General features: G+C 38.2%; 3 protein-coding genes across 5 annotated transcripts; all 3 read right to left on the reverse strand.

The window, feature by feature from the left end:
- Positions 1–587: 587 nt before the first annotated feature.
- LOC113312554 (putative lysozyme-like protein) lies at positions 588–2,482 on the reverse strand. Its single transcript, XM_026561298.1, has 2 exons — positions 2,344–2,482; positions 588–883 (listed from the first exon to the last, which is right to left on the reverse strand). Exons 1-2 carry the CDS (start codon positions 2,480–2,482, stop codon positions 588–590), a joined length of 435 nt encoding a protein of 144 aa, XP_026417083.1.
- Positions 2,483–7,128: 4,646 nt separating this feature from the next.
- Positions 7,129–10,626, reverse strand: LOC113309913 (titin homolog). Of its 2 annotated transcripts, XM_026558433.1 has the most exons (3): positions 10,601–10,626; positions 7,535–10,372; positions 7,129–7,432 (listed from the first exon to the last, which is right to left on the reverse strand). In XM_026558433.1, the coding sequence occupies exons 2-3, from the start codon at positions 10,130–10,132 to the stop codon at positions 7,304–7,306; spliced, it is 2,727 nt and encodes a 908-aa protein (XP_026414218.1). In that variant the 5' UTR covers positions 10,133–10,372; positions 10,601–10,626; the 3' UTR covers positions 7,129–7,303. The 2 variants fall into 2 exon arrangements, with proteins under 2 accessions (XP_026414218.1, XP_026414217.1); XM_026558432.1 differs by lacking the exon at positions 10,601–10,626 and having other exon boundaries at positions 7,535–10,435.
- A 275-nt stretch (positions 10,627–10,901) lies between these two features.
- On the reverse strand, positions 10,902–16,356 carry LOC113309914. 2 transcript variants are annotated; one of them, XM_026558434.1, is made up of 5 exons: positions 15,796–16,356; positions 15,575–15,690; positions 13,849–13,926; positions 12,655–12,898; positions 10,902–12,561 (listed from the first exon to the last, which is right to left on the reverse strand). In XM_026558434.1, exons 1-5 carry the CDS (start codon positions 16,222–16,224, stop codon positions 11,185–11,187), a joined length of 2,244 nt encoding a protein of 747 aa, XP_026414219.1. In that variant the 5' UTR covers positions 16,225–16,356; the 3' UTR covers positions 10,902–11,184. The 2 variants fall into 2 exon arrangements, with proteins under 2 accessions (XP_026414219.1, XP_026414220.1); XM_026558435.1 differs by lacking the exon at positions 13,849–13,926 and having other exon boundaries at positions 15,796–16,354.
- Positions 16,357–17,151: the final 795 nt, after the last annotated feature.

Below are 17,151 nucleotides of genomic sequence, written 5' to 3' on the forward strand. Positions count from 1 at the left end.
AAAAACGAGAATTATTCTAAATTAACCAGTTTAGGATGATAGCTTTTGTCGATTTTGGTTAACATACAAAATGGTTATTTTGAATTTTTATATTTACCATATTAAGATACCTTGTAGATTTTATCATCGTAGTTGCTCTTAGATGAACGGTTAGATAGTGTACTGATAAATGCTTTGTCGTTCTTAAATTTGCAGGGGTGTATTAAATTAGGATATATAATATTCCTAAAATTTCCTTGGTATTCGATTTAGATTCGTTTGGATTTCTTAAGTTTCCAAGGTATTCAATTTTATGGATGTTAGACTCCATAAAAATTTGAGGTATCCAAATTATTTGGGTTGTTGTGGTTTGTTATGGCCCAAGACTTCTGTGGAATCTTATGAATATTACACGACTAAATAATGTATTTATTTTCTTCCGCAACTCATAATATTTTTGCAGAAACGTGTGGATTCTTATATTTTGTTTATAAGCTAGCACCACTATCGCCACCATCACCATAGCCACCACTGCTACCAACACCCCTACCTCCACACCACATCCGCCACCAACACCACCACCACTAATAACGCCATTAGTTCCAACATCAGGTACTGACACTGTCTTTACCACCACCAACAACACTGCCCCTACCACCACCACCAGCACCACTTCCATCGTTGGCTTCACCACCACCGCCATAGCCATCAACATTGCTACCCCAACTGCTGCCGCAACCACCACTACTAGCACCGCCACCACCGGAAATACATCCCACCAAAATATTCTTAAAATTAGAAGCCTGTACTACTATGTCCTTCCGTGTGAGGTACACCTCCCACCCATTTGGCTTAGCTTCAAATAAGCTATAACTAAGGAAAATCCTTGAGCATTGTGCTTGGCCTTAGGAGTAGAAGCAAAAGTATCTTCTATGAAAAGATAATTTGGATATAGGGGTTGGGTCTTCTAAAAAAAAGATTTTTGCTTAGGATGCGTTTGGCACGAAAGGAGTTTGGATTCTAGGGAGTTCCAACTACCTAGAATTCAAACTACCTAGAAAATGAATTTCATCCTTCCAAATTTATGTGTTTGGCATGATTATTAGTGGGATTGATAATTGCGTCATTCTGCTTTTTCAAATATTTATTTCTTCAATATATTTATTTATTAATATATCATTTATTGGTAAATTTATTTCTGAATCACTGAATTTCTTTAAAAAATTATATTTAATTATTTTTAAATAAAATTTTATTTTGATTGTCATTAATAATGTATATTTTAATGAATAACTACATAAAATACTGGTAAATTAATATATATAGAGAGAGAGGTAGGATCCGTGGACACTCTTAAATGGACAAGGTCAGACAAGATTTGTGCCATTTTCTCTGCAAAACTAATATTTTGATGATATGTTCCTCTTATAAGACTCCACATTCCTATAAAAAATGAACACAATTCGAGATGTATAAAACGACCATCTACCCCTTTGAATATCATCCGTTCAGATTTAAAGGTTGAAATTAAGATGGTAAGGTTTTCTATCTCGAATTGCGTTCATTTTTTTTTGTAGGAATGTCGAGTCTTATAAGAGGAGCATATAATCAAATATTACACTTAAATTCATTGTCGTTTGGGTTTTGTGGAGAAAATGGCGTGAATCTTGTCTGACCCTTTCCATTTAAGAGTGTCCATGGATCCTCCCTCATATATATATTATAAATGTGATTTTTGAAGTGAAAAAATTATTTAAATTATTATTTTAAGTAAATATAATATTAATAATAATTGGTCTTGGAATTGTTTAAATAAACCTACTATTTTTTAATAAAAAAATAATTTATCAACAATAATAATTAATTTTTTGTGTAAATATAATTTTAGTGCAAAGAGTTTTATATTTGAATTGAAAAATTATTTAAATTATTAATTTAAATAAATATAATATTAAATAATACTCGGTTTTGGTATTTTAAATTTTAAATTTAATAATTTATCAACAATACTAATGTATTTTAATAATAAATATTTTTTTTACAATTTTGAATAATTTTTTTATGACGACTCTTAAAAATATAGTATTCTCTCCGCCTCTCCGGCGACTTCTCTGGCATCTTCAAGCCAGATTTGTTCTACGGATTCAACATGGTTTTTTCGCGTTTTGAGTTTTCTTTTGTAATCTGTTCGCTTTCTTTTCCATGCTTGAACTTTTTTTCCATTTTTTTTTTGTTTTCATGGTTTTCTCTGCCGCTTTTCTTTTACTCTTAGGGTTTTGCTTCCCTTATTTCACTTTTAGGGTTCTTCCGCAACTTCCATGGCTAGATCATCTAGGTCTTCCCGTACCCTTTTGCAACCTACACCTCCCCTGCTTTCTTTGACCGTCACTCCTTCACCTCCCACTGAAGACGCAACTGGTAACTTTTTCCATTGCCCTTTCAAGGGTTTCCATGGATGTTCGGACGGTGTAAAAGGTAGGGGATATGCCAAAGGATCTATCATTCGGCATCTTCATGATAGGCATTTCTCTTCTGATGCTAGTAAGGAGTTTTGCAGAGATTCAATGGCCAACAATCAACTCATACGTCACGCGTGGGATAAGATCCTCATATTCTTACAGATGTGGTTGTGTTGTAGATGCATGCATCTACACGCCTGGTCGATTCCTTGCAAAGGTAAGGAAGGAAGAATTCATGGAGATGTTGTTGCAGGACCCTGGAATGGAGATGGTGCTTCTTTTCTTTTTCACGGTATTTTTTTTTTCTGCCGAGACGAGTGTTGTTTGTCTTGGTCCCCCTGTTTCTTCAGTTGAGATTGCTTCAGCGGAAAATGTTGGAGACGTTGTAGCAGAGCCTTCCACAGAGCTGCTCAATTATGTTCTCCAACGACAGTTCGCGACGGTAACTTGCATCCCTCACCAGTGCCGGTTATCCTTTTCGAGAGCTCTGAAATCCTGTCTCGACAAAGTCATCACCAATCCAGCTAATGTGACGTCTTGGATACAGCTTATTCTTCTCCCCATTTGTACTTTAGCTCCTTACAGGCCAGAAAGTGCAGCCGAGGCGAAGTCAGGGAAACAGAAACGGCTTCAGGTAACAGCTATAAACCAGGCTTTATCAATTTGGAAGGAGCCCAATGGTTGTTGCGCTTTGGTGGAAAAAATACTACAGCTCCCTCGTAATAGGCCTAGTCAATCAGATGAGAAGAAGCAAGGTTTTGCTAACTTGACAGCTTGCCGTAGGAAAATAAGCTGTGGCCATTTTGGCGCTGCGATCAAAGTGCTTTCTTCCGGTGGAAAGGCTCCTTGCAATGAACAAACTTTTTTGGAATTGCAAGACAAACACCCTGCAGCGCCTCCTCCGGTTGTTTCTGGTGATGACTTTATCACGGACCCAATTACAGTGGATTGTCGTGCTGTTTTGGGAGCCATTAAGAGTTTTCCTAAAGGAACATCATGCGGTCGAGATGGTTCGAGGGAACGACATTTAGTTGATGCGATGAGTGGGACAGCGGCTGCTGTAGCAGATATTTTACTCGCTTCGATTACAGGAGTTGTCAATCTTTGGTTGGCTGGCAAATTCCCCGCGGAGTTGGGAGAGTTCATAGCCAGTGTTCCCTTAACTCCGTTACTCAAGCCTGGAGGGGGTATTCGGCATATTGCAGTTGGCACGGTTTGGCGTAGATTGGTTTCCAAAGTGGCTGCCTTTTCTTTTGCGAAGGATATGTCCTCTTATCTAGGAGACTATCAATTTGGGGTTGGTGTTCCTGCTGGAGGGGAAAGTATTTTACATGCTGTAAATGGTCTCCTTGAGTTGAAAGGTCACTCGGAAAAGATGTCAATGCTGCTTATTGACTTCTCTAACGCTTTCAACATGGTGAGCAGATCTCAGCTCATCAAGGAGGTTCGTCTCCAATGTCCATGTATTTCTCGATGGGTAGAATTTTGTTATATGTGACCTGCTAAACTTTACTATGATCAATACATTTTGTCGTCTGCCCTTGGAGTACAACAGGGTGACCTTCTCGGTCCCTTGTTGTTTGCTTTGACTCTTCACCCTCTAGTGAAGACTATTGCTTCAAGTTGTAAACTCGATCTGCACGCCTGGTACCTTGACGACGGTACAATCATTAGTGATACTCTTGAGGTGTCTAAGGCCTTGCGTATTATAGAAACTGAAGGACCAAGTATAGGTTTACATCTCAATGTTAAGAAAACGGAAGTCTTCTGGCCGTCTATGGATCCCAGAAGTATTGATGATGGTGTTTTCCCTCCTGACATTGGTAGGCCATCTAATGGTGTTAAACTTTTGGGTGGTCCTGTGAGTTTGGATCTGAACTTTATCAGTGACATGATGCTGAGTAGAGTGAACAAGACGGTTCAACTTATGTCTTCCATCAAAAAACTCAAGGATCCTCAAAGCGAGATGCTATTACTTCGCAACTGCACCGGTGTTTCTAGATTATATTTTGCATTGCGCACTACCAATCCCGCTGCCCTTCAGCAAGCTGTCGAGGTCTTTGACGATAATTTGCTCAAGTACTTGAGACTTCTTATCATTGGTGATGGCTCTGGTTTTGGACCTTTGCAGCAGAGATTAGCTACCTTGCCTATCAAATATGTTGGCTTGGGAATTTACACCATGGCTGACACTCGCGCCTATTATTACCTCGCTTCTCAGAGTCAGACGACTTCAGTGCAAAAGGTGATTCTTGGTAACTTATTCCTAACAAACAAAGGCTATGCTTATCAGTTGGCACTGCAGAATTTTATTCAGGTATGTGGATTACCTTCTTCTTATTGCGTTGATGATACTCCCCCCCCCCCTCCATGCATTCCTTGGCAGTTACTTATTTTGATGCAATTAAGAGGAACGTCCCATACCAGTTTTCTATGTCTACAAGAGATTCCATTTTGTGGCAGTGTAACCAAGTTAAGCATGCTCAAGATTATTTATTGGTTATACCTATTAGTGGACTTAATCAGTGTCTCGGGCCTAGACAGTTCAGAGCTGTCCTTTGCTATCGCTTGGGTATTCCTTTGTTTGTTGAGAATTGTTTGTGCTCTAGTTGTAACAAATCTATGGATATTTATGGATATCATGTGCTTCATTGTGCTAAGGATGTTGGGGTTAAGTTTCGACATGACTTTGTACGTGATGTGGTTGTCGACATTTGTTACAAGGCTAGTGTGCCTGCGCGTAAGGAAGTCTCTCTTGGGCTCCTGTCAGATGATGACAAAGACCTACGGCCGGCTGATATCCTCGTCCTCAACTGGGAAAATGGTAAGGATGTCTGCATGGATGTTACAGGGTATCTCCCTTCACTGGTGAAGGTATTCGCTCTTTTGTCCCAGGCAAAGCTATTTCTAATGTTGTTGCACGAAAATGTACCAAATACTTTGATAAGTGCGTTTCACTTGGTTATGGGCTTGGCATTTTAGCTTTCTCTACTTTGGGGGAATTAGGTGAGGATACTTTATGTTTTTTTAAGCGTCTGAATAACTGCTTAGTTTGTAATGATGCTAGTGGTGGTGTTGGTAGATTTATTTTTCATAGATTAGGTATTGCTATTCAAAAAGGTGTTGGAGCCCAACTTGTGGCAAGGTTACCAACCAAAAGTATGTAATCTTATATTTACTTGAAAAGAAATAATTCATTTTGAATATGAAATTTTTATTTTATTAAAGTATTAAAAATTATTAATTAAAAAATATTATAGATTCAAAAAAGCGTTGGGGATCAGCTTGTTGCTAGGCTACCAACCAAAGGGATGTAAACAAAAATTATACTTGTTTTTGTTTGGTTAATAATGATGCTAGCAGTGGCTTAGGTAGTTTTATTTTTTATAGACTAGGTATAGCTATTCAAAAAGGCGTTGATGCTCAGCTTGTTGCCAGACTACCAACCAAAGGGATGTAAACATCAATATCTATCCGGCCAAGGTAAAAAAGAAAAATTCTAGATAAACAAATAGATTCTAAATAAAATAAAATATAATTACATATTAATTACCAAGATAAATTTATAAGTATAGGAAATTAATTATTATTTAAAGAAAAAAAAAAGGAAGTAAAATAAGTTCAAATGTCAAAATGGTTAGTGGTGGAGTTGGAAGGATGGAGTTCCAACTTCTATGGGGGAGGTGTGATTTCAATTTCCATTGAACGAAGGAGTATCAGCTACCTTGAATTCCAATTCCATCCATGCCAAACATCCTAGGACCCATCCTTGACTCCTCCCATTGACTAAACTCTACTCCCAACTCCGTCTATGCCAAACGCACCCTTAGAGAAATTGTAGATTTGATGCGGACTTATTAACTGCCTATGCTACGGCCTATAGGTTTTACTTTATTAGGAGAGGTATTTTTTCTTTCTTTGCTCTAGCATCCAGCCGATATAGTTCCAAAAGACTTCTTGTTTGTTTACTCAACAAATCCATCCAAAAAAAGGACTTCTTGTTTACTTGGAAAAATACAATACATAATAATGCTTGGCCACTCTTTTAGATATGATACAATCATACAAATGAGAGGTTATCTTGCGAGGGGAAAAAAAAAGGTTTAGCTTAGGTCAAAAGACAAATCTTGGATCAACCTCATAGAGGTCATCGGTTAAAAAGACCATAACCTCTAACTTTTGGGGCAAAAGTTACAAAGACTGGTTTCTGCGATCCCTCCAAGATAGGATAAAAAACTACTGCAGGCTAGGTTCAAAATGATACTCCTAGAGAAGGAGGACTACCGACAAGCTTCCTTGACTATAAGATGGACATGGATATAGCAAACAAACATATAAATACACAAGATGATGATTTGTTTGGCCAAGCTTTCTTGTAAAAAGATTTCCCATATTTCGTCTGACACCTGCAATCCCAAACAATGGTGTTTGTTGTCACAAAAAGACATCCCCTAGATTCACCAGTTGACTAAGAATGACTCACACAGACTCTTTTCAAAAAAGAGAATTGGATATGGAACTATGACTCATGTAAATTTCGCAACATAAATCTAGGTTTATATGATGTCGATCACTTTTAAAATTTTGAGTATTTCGTGATTAAGTCACACGAAAGACAAAAACAAGAGTTAGGAGAATGAAAGAAATTTATGTCTTTCTGATATGGGAAGATTAACCTGCTAACACCCACTAATCCCGACGATATATATTACAGAAAATTTGTCGTTAAAATTGCCAAATACAGAATACATATGTGCCCACTTTCTTACATATGTTGAATTGATTTTTCAAGAAATTGATATTCCGTACATCAAATCTAACATCAGTTTTCTTTTTTTGGACGAGATTGGGTTTCACCATGGAATTTATAGCTCTGGCATATCATAAAATAACTCCTTATCGTCTAGATTTTGATCATTTCCATCTTTTGCTCGGCTGTCTATGGTTTTAGCTTCCTCCTCTTTTGGCTTCTTCTCATCAACAACAGATACTTCCTGCACAACAAAATTAAAGTGCAAGTGTTACTTTTCTAGAAATGAATGAGTACATTACATGCCTACATACTTCACTATTGATCTTAAGAGAATTATACTGACCTCAGGTTCTTTATGAACACCGTTAGACGATATCTGAACTGCCTGTTGCTCCACAGAGTTTGGCATTTCCTTTGCTGCTGACAAAGAAGAATCCGAAGTCCCATTTTGCTGTTCCTCCTCCTTAACATTGGGTATTTGGACCCCAGCATTAATCTCTTGATTAATAGACGATGCAGGGGCTTCATTACTTGGACCATCTGCTACCCTTTCTGATTCTGAGGATGTAGGCTCGGCAGATGCTGCAGTAGTCTCAGCCACATTATCATTAGCTTCAACCGTTTCCGCTGCTGAAGATTCCTCAACCACTGAAGCTTTTGAGTTTGAGGCCTCATCCACACTTTCCTTGGCCTCAGAAACTCCAACTTCTTTGAGATTCTGCTCACTAGCCTCAGTCAATTCCCTTGGTCTCGATACATTTTCTTCTGCTTCAGACTGGTGAGACGAAGCTTCTTCTTTCACCAATTCATTGCTATGGCTATCCTCATTCCTATTACTCTCAGATCCCAGGGGTTTTTCTTCTGTGGGCATGCCAGCTTTTTCACCTATCTTTGAATTCTCCATACCCTTGTCTTGAGAAAGTAATGCATCTTCAAAGACGTCTTCAAAATGTATCTCGGTAGCCGCTGATGGACTTGAATCAAAAATAGGCTCCTGGACTTGTGTCTCATCATGCTGCTCCATGGCCTTGCTTTTCACTTCAGTTTCTATTTGTGATAATGATGGCCCCAGAAATTCACTATTTCCCTCCTCTACTGACTCACCTTTAGTTACCTTGTCTTCATTTTTCGACTCCTTTTCAGCATTGGTATGTTCATGTAGACCTTTCTCATTCACTTCTGACGCTGATGATGGTGAAGATGGGCACGACTTAGAATCCGATTCTATCTTCGAATGAGAGTCTACTCTGTTGATCTCAGCCTTACTCGAATATACGTCTTTCTTGTCTTCTTGCTCAACCTCCACTGAATCAATATCTTCAGAAGTTTGGCTTAGGTGCTCAGCAAGATCAGGAGAGTGTCCAATTTCAGAAACCAGTTTACTTTTTGGTGATAGTTCTGCTTCTTCATCTGAACCTGAATATGCAGTGTCAGTCTCATGAACGCAACTCAATTTAGATTCACTTCTTTGTAATACAGGATCTCTTGTACCCTCTGAACCCATTCTTTCTTCATTTGCTAGGAATGAAATCAAATTTATCTCGCGTTTATCTCTCCCAGCATGCGACCCAAATGTGCTTCCTAAAGTAAAGCTCTGGTTCCTACAGAAGGACATGTCCTTGTCCAGGTGAACTGGAGTAACATCTTGCTGGTAATTGTCTCCATTTAAATTTGATCTTTCATCAAATGGATCAAACGGAAGATCGAATGGATTTCGTCTCGGTAACAAAACTGAAGGAGCTGATGAAGGAACTGGTTGTGTCTCCCCAGTTTCATTTGTATAATACTCAAACGGGTTGTTTCTTGTGGTCACAACTGGTGGAATTTGTGTTGGAGGCTCGATGCTTTCCAAGTCTATCAAATCCCTGTCTATGTCCATGCTCAATGTTTTTCTGGCTCTTCTCTTTGCAACTAAATTCTCTAACCATTGATTCCTCTCAAGCTCTGAAGTACCAAGGTCTTTAAGATTGTTCTCATCATCTTCCGTCCACGTAACGACGGATTTAACTCTTTCATCTTCACTTTCAAGTGCTTCTTCATCTTCTACTTCTTGGTTTTCACTACCATCCTCTGACTCGCTCACTTCCGATTCTAAACTACCATCGTTAGATTGGCCAGACCATTCTGAAGCAGCATCAGACTCCTCAATCGATTCGAGATTAGTATGAAGTGGTTTGAAGTCCAAAAGTGGATGAAGCTCATCAAGAACCGGAATGATATCCGCAATTGAGTCCAATGGAGACGCGCACTGAGCTTGGTCTGAACCAAAATCTGAAGACTCTGCATTTTCATCGTTCCTGTGAAGCCGCGACGGATCTTTTAACCATTCCTTCAACGGATTGTTGGGCACAGGCTTCTGAACATCAACTTTAAGACCCTTCATTTTCATCTTCTTCATTTTCTTTAAAACCTTAGTGGAGCTAGAATTGGATGCACCTTCATTATGCTGATTGGCATGCTGAGTATCTCTTTTCCTACTGAATCCCATATTATGAAATTCCCTGTCTTTCTGGAGTGGTGGCTTTGGTGGATGGATGAGTTTAGGTTTTTCCTCAACCAATACACTTCTATTATCAATTGCTGCATCTTCCTTTGTTGGTAACACACCTGCAGTCTCATGCACATCCACATTTTCGACAACCTGTTCTTTCTTATCATCTTCTAAAGAAGGAACATTGATGGTGGCACTACTCTTCGGTTTGAATTCGGGTGTTTGAGGATACCCGATGTTCAGAAGTGCTCCAAGAAGCACAACAGTGCAAACAACAATAGGAGAGGAAGAAACCAAAAACCCAAATACAGAAGGAAGAAATGTATATAACAGGTATAAAATTATAACCATTAAAGAAACCAAAGGATGATCACGAGCTGACCGATAACAAGTTACAACCGAAAAGATTGTACATTTCCATAGACGAATTACTAAATGAATCATACCCATTTTGAATTCTCAAAGGAAAAAGCTAATCTAGTATAAAAACTGATTACTGGATATGAAACCAACCTCTAAAAGCGAAATGCTGAATTCCTTGGAACAAAAATGAACCAGCTTTGGGTCTCCATGAAATGAAAGTTTAATATTTTGGGAACCAATTCAGACCAAACAGAGATTAACTACCGAGATCATGAAGGCAAGAAGAAAGAACGATCAAATCTCCATGGTTTGTTTTTCTTTCTTTCTCTGAAACAAACAAACAAGCATCAAATTTCCATGTTTGGGGTTTGAATTCTCATTTGTTTGGAAACCAAACCAAACCAAAAAAAGAAAAACTGAAAAACTAGAGGATTAATATTGAAAATTTGATCCCTTGATTCAAGGCCTTTTCTTAGACATTTGTATTTTGTAAGGTTTGAACAATTCTAACTATCAACTTACATGCAAGATAATGCTTCATTAAGGAAAACTTACAAGATAGTCTAGTTGGCTGCCCGTGTTGTAGTCTTGTAGACTAATAGTCTCTTCCCGTCTTCCAACTTCCTGCGCGAGGAAAACCATTAAGGATGTACAATAAAGCTCAGAAGCACAGCTTAAGGCCTGACCTAAGGCTCTAAATTGCATTGCGATTCGCATAAAGTATAAACTTTCTTTAAAAAGTTCAATCTCATGGTCATTGCTTGGAAAATAAATTTGTCCATGGTAAAATTTCCATCCCTTTAATTTTTCTTCAAGAAAAAGAAATTTGAGACCAGTGGGCAAATAAAAGTTAAGATTAAAACAAGACAATATAGCTAATAGCACTAAGTAACAACAACCTTTTCAACAATACTAGTTGAAAATGTTTTCTTAAAGACAGTTTTTACATCACATTTACACTTTCTTTTACTTTTCCTTTTTCTTTGAACACTATTACCCATTTAAAAGGGCCAAAAAAGAGGCTACACCCAAAATGACTACTACTAGTAACAATATATTCTGTACTACTACATGAAGTTCAACTAATACCTATATCTGAATGCGTTTACCATCATCAATCGGGATATGACATGATTCAATCAAGAACAACCCCTTGCATCATCACCATCATCCAAGAAATACGATCTTCCTCCAAATCCAGACTGAACTTCTGATTCATTGCTGCCATCGTCATGACTATTCTTTGTAAACAGACCTGCACCAGAGACCCCATTTGGCAAGGACATCATAGGAATAGTCGCAATGCTGTTAGCAATAATAGCATTGACATCTCTATTTCCACTGTACAGACCATGACTTGCTGCAAAAGAGATACTGTTACTACATGGCTTTTCTTCAGTTAGGGTAAGAACCTGCTGCATCATCAACTGTGGGCTGTTCACCATCTGCGTTGAAGCTAGCAATAACTGCAGGGTTTCCCTGGCTCCCTTCTCCGCCGAAGATTCAGTTTGTGGCATCAAAGGATTAACAATGTTTTGGTGTAAAGGAGGGATGATCGTGGTTGAAATAGCTGGGCCTGCACTTACCAAGTAGCCTTGACCGCTGGAGGAGCAAACATCAAGAACAGGAATGTGCACAATTGAGTCACAGAACAAAGGCGTAAAAGCTGGAATTTGCTGTGAGCTAGGCCCTGCAATGAAAGATGAGCCTGACAAATGTACATGTACCATTGGATCTGTCTTAAAATCAGTGAAATCTAATGATGGAAAATTAGCCAAATTTAGCGACGGCATAGGTTGGATCGGTGGACTTGAGGACGATCTAACAGCTGATATTAATGGTGGCAGAGAAAGAGATTCAGGCAACGTCATTGGTAAATGTGGTGCTGTAACTGTATATTGCAGGGTTGGTGCTGAAAGGGGATACCAACAGTTGTTGTAGGAAGAGAAAAGAGTAGAACCTGGAGTGGGAACTTGAAATGAGGGAAGATTCTGGGATGATGCATTTAAAGGAGTAAACGCTCCAAGAGATTCCAAGCTAACAGATGAGAGAGGAGCCAATGTGCCGGACTCTGTTGGAATATTATCAGTTTGCCTTGTTGGAAGCTCGTTGATCGTGGATGTAGATAAAAGAGGCAAGTCATCAATCCCTGACAAGTTGCAAGAACTGTCTCCATGCAGCCTAAGGTTTTCCATAAGCTGATTTTCCAAGAGGGGAACTAAGCGATTTGAGGTACCCTGATTAAGCGAATTTGCAGCTGCCACATTACTGTTGTTCTGTTGAGAACGGAAAGGCTTTGAAGACAAGGATGAGACTAGGGTGCTGGAATGAAATTCGGATGACTCGTCAAATGCAGAACCTAATAGAGAGATCGTTTCATCGGACGTGCTTGTTTTTGCACCAGTCAATGATCCAAGAAGATATTCGTGAAGATGCACTGCAAAGCAGTCAAGTCGTGACTCGGAGATTCCAGTTAGCTTTGACAAAGATGGTTTCTTCCCAAGTAAATCCTTCAACTGTTTCAGAAGGGGGTAGAAAAGCGACAGATAAATAAGCATTTCTATTGGGTTGTCAACTGGACATTTAGGTAGTTAGAAAGGATAATATACCTTCGCCAGTAACTGATGACCGAACGCCTTTGACTTCTCAGAACACCAGAAATATGAGTCTTGACCACCCAGGACTTGCACAAGAAAAGAACGACCAGAACTATCAGCCTGGATTTCTTTGATTTCTACCATAGAACTTTTTGAAACTCCACTGAGCGTAGCCAATCTTTCAGTGGAACCATCATCTCCAACGAACGAGATGCGCAAATCTGAGTTTGGTAACAGAGTCAGGTTCAGATTTCCCCTGTTACAAGGTAAGAACAAGAAACATGAAGTTTCTATTTATTCAAGAGAAAAATTAATAAAAAAATGTTTTAAGAAAAACTGCTCTTTCTCTCCACTCTCTCTTTACATGTATATATATAATATGTGTGTGTGTGTGTGTGTGTGTGTGTGTATTCCAGTAGGTTAAGATAAACAGTGTTAATGCTTCTCACATCGAGCACTATCCCCTTTAGTAGTTCAAAATGCAGACCTGGTTGGAAAATAACAAAAGTAGTTTATTGAACAACTGATGGTTTTTCATTTTTACACTTTCCCAATTCCTACTTGTAATACCTGGGAACAGCTTAGCATTTAGGTTTTCAAATTTGTATACAACACCTAAGTCTAGAGGATCCTCAGTTATCTGCATAGTGGTTTATACTTTATAGGTCAATCTCCTAGTGTCTTGCAAACTTCTAACTTGACTATAGGTTAGCTTCTCAGATGCTTAGAGCTACAAGCAAGAATGACGAAATCGCGTGCAACTATTAGGGCAAGATGAATTTATACACATTAAAGTATACACTTGTATTCCAATGACCACTTTTGGCTTGTTGGTTCTACGTTAGTGTGCAAGCTGTGTACCACTTCATTTAATGTTGCACACTGAGTAGATGCAGAATTAGACTAACGCAACAGTTTGTTTATGATGCATTGAGATCTCCAGTTAGTTTATGTCTTTTTATGCTTAATAAATATCATGTGTTTTATATGATGATTCAGTTAGACTAACGCAACAGTTTGTTTATCCATGATATTCTCAACCAAACCTAACTGAATCATCATATAAAACACATGATATTTATTAAGCATAAAAAGACATAAACTAACTGGAGATCTCAATGCATCATAATCATACGATCAAACATAAGAAAAATAAAATTCAACAGGAATTCACCAAATAATTGTTCAAATTCAGAAGGGAGATACCAAGTCATTCCAATAGTGGATCCAGTTCTGTGTAAGAAAAAAAAAAAGGAGAACCAAGATGTACACGAAAAGATAATCCTGGTTACAGAATGTTATCTGTTAGAGAATGGCAAACAAACATTAAACTTCAGGTTATTAGGTAACTACATAATAGCTCAATGCTTTTAGAGAAGTAACGCTCATCCAGAACCAGAAAATGCATTTCAAATTCAAACGTTGAATAAAGGTCAGTCAACAAGTGCACCACAAGAATCTGGAAAGGACAAACTACCTAACTCGAACAGTGTTAACTGTAATAAATTGAGAACAGACTGTAAACAGAAACCAGCAACTTGTAGTAAATTATCAACAGATACATTACTGATAGATTTCATTTGGCGAACTCCAATGAATTAAAGGCTTCTTCAAAAAAAGAACTCGCACATTGTTGCACAGTGTCTTCAGGCATATAAATATTCATGATAAGCATCATACAACTGTAGTCTAACATTTATCATTTCCAACACACTATTACGAGGGTTGCAAGCTCACAACCCTATGATTTGAAATGTGGCTGTATAATTTATTTACCTACCTTTATGTTGTCTCCCGATACTCATAAAGGAACTTCTAGACTTTCATGAGAAGGTCAAGCTGGACATGCATCTGCAATGCATACAAAGACACTCAACAAATGTCCCTAGCAAGTTCTAGATTAAAATAATGAAAGATCTTAAGCAACATTTTAGCACATTCACAATTTCAACGCATGGAGCAAGGAAGAGACAATCTTCTATAATACTGGTTATTTCTAACGTATTCAGAGATACATTTCATAAACATACAAGTTCACAATTTCAATGCATGGAGCAAGGAAGAGACAATCTTCTATAATGTGGGTTATTTCTAACGTATTCAGAGATAAATTTTGTAAACATACAAGTTCAGACAAATTCACTGGGGAACTAACTTCTAATCCAGGCAGTGATATGCGACAATCACAAGGAAGAATATCCATATAGCACAAATGTATATGATCTTAATGTACCATCTATTGAGGAAGCCTAAAATTTAGTTGGTACTAGCAAGATGAATATCGTATAACTCCACGGTAATATAATCAATGCATATCTATCACCAGGCATGCATAATGCAAGGAAACAACGGTTAAGTGCACGATAAATTGCAGTGACCAGTACCTGAGGTGAGATACTAAGATAAATAACTGTAGTACGGCAGAGTATAATGTGGACAATATCAAAGGCACACTGAGCAGAGAAGTACGAAATACGTAATTTGGTAATCCACTACAGATATGTAGATGATAAATTGTCATCATTAGAAACTATGATGGGTCATTTAATAGAAATACAAAATCTAGAATATTATTTGTCGTTTAGCATATCATGTAAGTCTTTAAACTTCCCAAGTTCATTGGCCATATGTCTCCTAAACTACTCTATACACGCTTTTCTAACTGGTAGAAAATCATACACACTGAGCTATAGTTGGTAATACGAAAAATTAATTCTTGCCTAATTCAGAACATATTCATCAAGTGCCTTCATTCCAAGAACAGTCTCAAGTACTCACAACTCCTAATCTACTTTTTTCTAAAAGTAACACCCAAGCGGCTAAATAAAATAGCCTCTATGTATGAACTATCGACTGCCACCCAATTTGCAAATTAATGCAAACAAAATAGCAATAAAGATAACACGAATAGGTTAATTTAAGAGGTCATCACCTTTCAGCAGTCGGACAAAGAAGAGACCCTTGCTTGATGACCTTTCCAACACGAATCGACACAAGTGGCATAAACAAGCATCTGGCTAGTATCCCAACCTCCGCTGCATCAAAATGCTGTCCACCATGAATCACAAATCACAATTCAATAAGCATCAAATCTAGAATAAAGAATCTCCCATATCATAAAATCAGCATATAATCTTAAAAGAAGCTACAAACCTGACTCAACTGAGCAAGCAATCGATCTTCAGCTACACCACTTGACACATTCAACTTAAACAAAGGCTTCATCCTCTCATCCGCCCGACAAGCACCAAGTAACTGTATATCCAAAGCTTGAAGCCACTGAACAAAATTATTCCCTCTATCATTCGCTAGATCTTCATCTCCTCCTTCACCACTAAGTATATCTCTTAACCTCTCTGTAAAACTACCTTCATTTGTACCACTCCTCCTGTTCACCACAAGTCTTGATGAAGATGACGACGACGATGATGATACACTCGTAGACGAATCCATCGAAGCAACTTCAACTTCCAATTCATCCTCCTCAACATCATTTACTTGATTTACAAGATCAGAACCATCGATTTCATTATCACCAACACCACCACCACCAACAAATTTATCTTCCTTTGAATTAACCATTATTATACACAACAAACAAGATACAAATTCAATCAAAAGGATGAGAAATTAGGGTTTCCTTTCTGAATCTAAGATTAGGGTTTTTTTTTTTTTTTCTGAATATACAACACGAAATCGATGACGGAGATAAGAGAGGAGAATGTAAGAAGAAACTAAACAAACAATATAAAGAACAAGACCCCTACGGATTTCAAAAGGTTATTTATTACAAATATATGATTAATTATCGGTTTTGAAGTCCGGAGTTCGATGATTTGTGCCACGTCAGTATGAAGGTAGGGTTAGTTGTATAATACGTGGGATTCACACGAATAACAGGGACCAACCAAATAGGATCCACGTCATCAGAAGATATTTTGGGATTGCTTGGGACCCACCACAGGTCACGAAATTCGCAATAGGTGGGGACGTACTGTACACCCGACTTTAATAGATAACCCAAATGGTACGTGAGGATACACCCCACTATTGGCGGTTGTCAATTTGCACGCCCATTGTTGGAGCCTAGTCAGTAGTAGTATTTTGTGCACCCACCATGGGGTTGGCAGTTCTATAATCGAGGAGCTGTTTGACACCGGTAGAGGTAGATGCAGAAATTTTTACCGCACGACCACAAGCACCAGGATCCCGAGCAAAGAAATAAAAAGCTCTACGCACAAAGCAGCCATATTTCAGCAGTAGCACTAATCTACTTGAGAGTATCCCGTATATTTTTTTAACTTGTGAGCCATGCTGATCGTTAGCTGTTGATTTTATTTTTCTCTGCAAATTTTGATTTTTTTTTTCCTTCCCAGGAGAATCTATCTGATGAATAAAACCGATAGCTACTAGGCCTTTATTACTTCTGTAAGACTGGAACGTACTTGGGCCTATGTGCCCCATAACTTAAGTGGCACTTCACAAGAGAGTATCTAGGTCAGAAGGACC

The sequence above is a fragment of the Papaver somniferum genome, chromosome 9 (genome assembly GCF_003573695.1).
Source record: "Papaver somniferum cultivar HN1 chromosome 9, ASM357369v1, whole genome shotgun sequence".
Taxonomy (NCBI): domain Eukaryota; kingdom Viridiplantae; phylum Streptophyta; class Magnoliopsida; order Ranunculales; family Papaveraceae; genus Papaver; species Papaver somniferum.

Bases quoted from the DNA above. Each gene is read 5' to 3' on its own strand.
- LOC113312554 (XM_026561298.1), bottom strand. From the start codon at position 2,482: ATGATAGATCCTTTGGCATATCCCCTACCTTTTACACCGTCCGAACAT. The intron at 884-2,343 runs GTGTAGGTTGCA...TCTACTCCTAAG, and splicing joins GGTCAAAGAAAGCAGGGGAG to GCCAAGCACAATGCTCAAGG.
- LOC113309914 (XM_026558434.1), bottom strand. From the start codon at position 16,224: ATGGTTAATTCAAAGGAAGATAAATTTGTTGGTGGTGGTGGTGTTGGT. The intron at 13,927-15,574 runs GTGATGACCTCT...TTCTGTAACCAG, and splicing joins CTTTGTCCGACTGCTGAAAG to GATTATCTTTTCGTGTACAT. The intron at 12,899-13,848 runs GTATCTCCCTTC...ACCTTGTAACAG, and splicing joins TCCACTATTGGAATGACTTG to GGGAAATCTGAACCTGACTC.
- LOC113309913 (XM_026558433.1), bottom strand. From the start codon at position 10,132: ATGGGTATGATTCATTTAGTAATTCGTCTATGGAAATGTACAATCTTT. The intron at 7,433-7,534 runs GTCAGTATAATT...TTTGTTGTGCAG, and splicing joins GTGTTCATAAAGAACCTGAG to GAAGTATCTGTTGTTGATGA.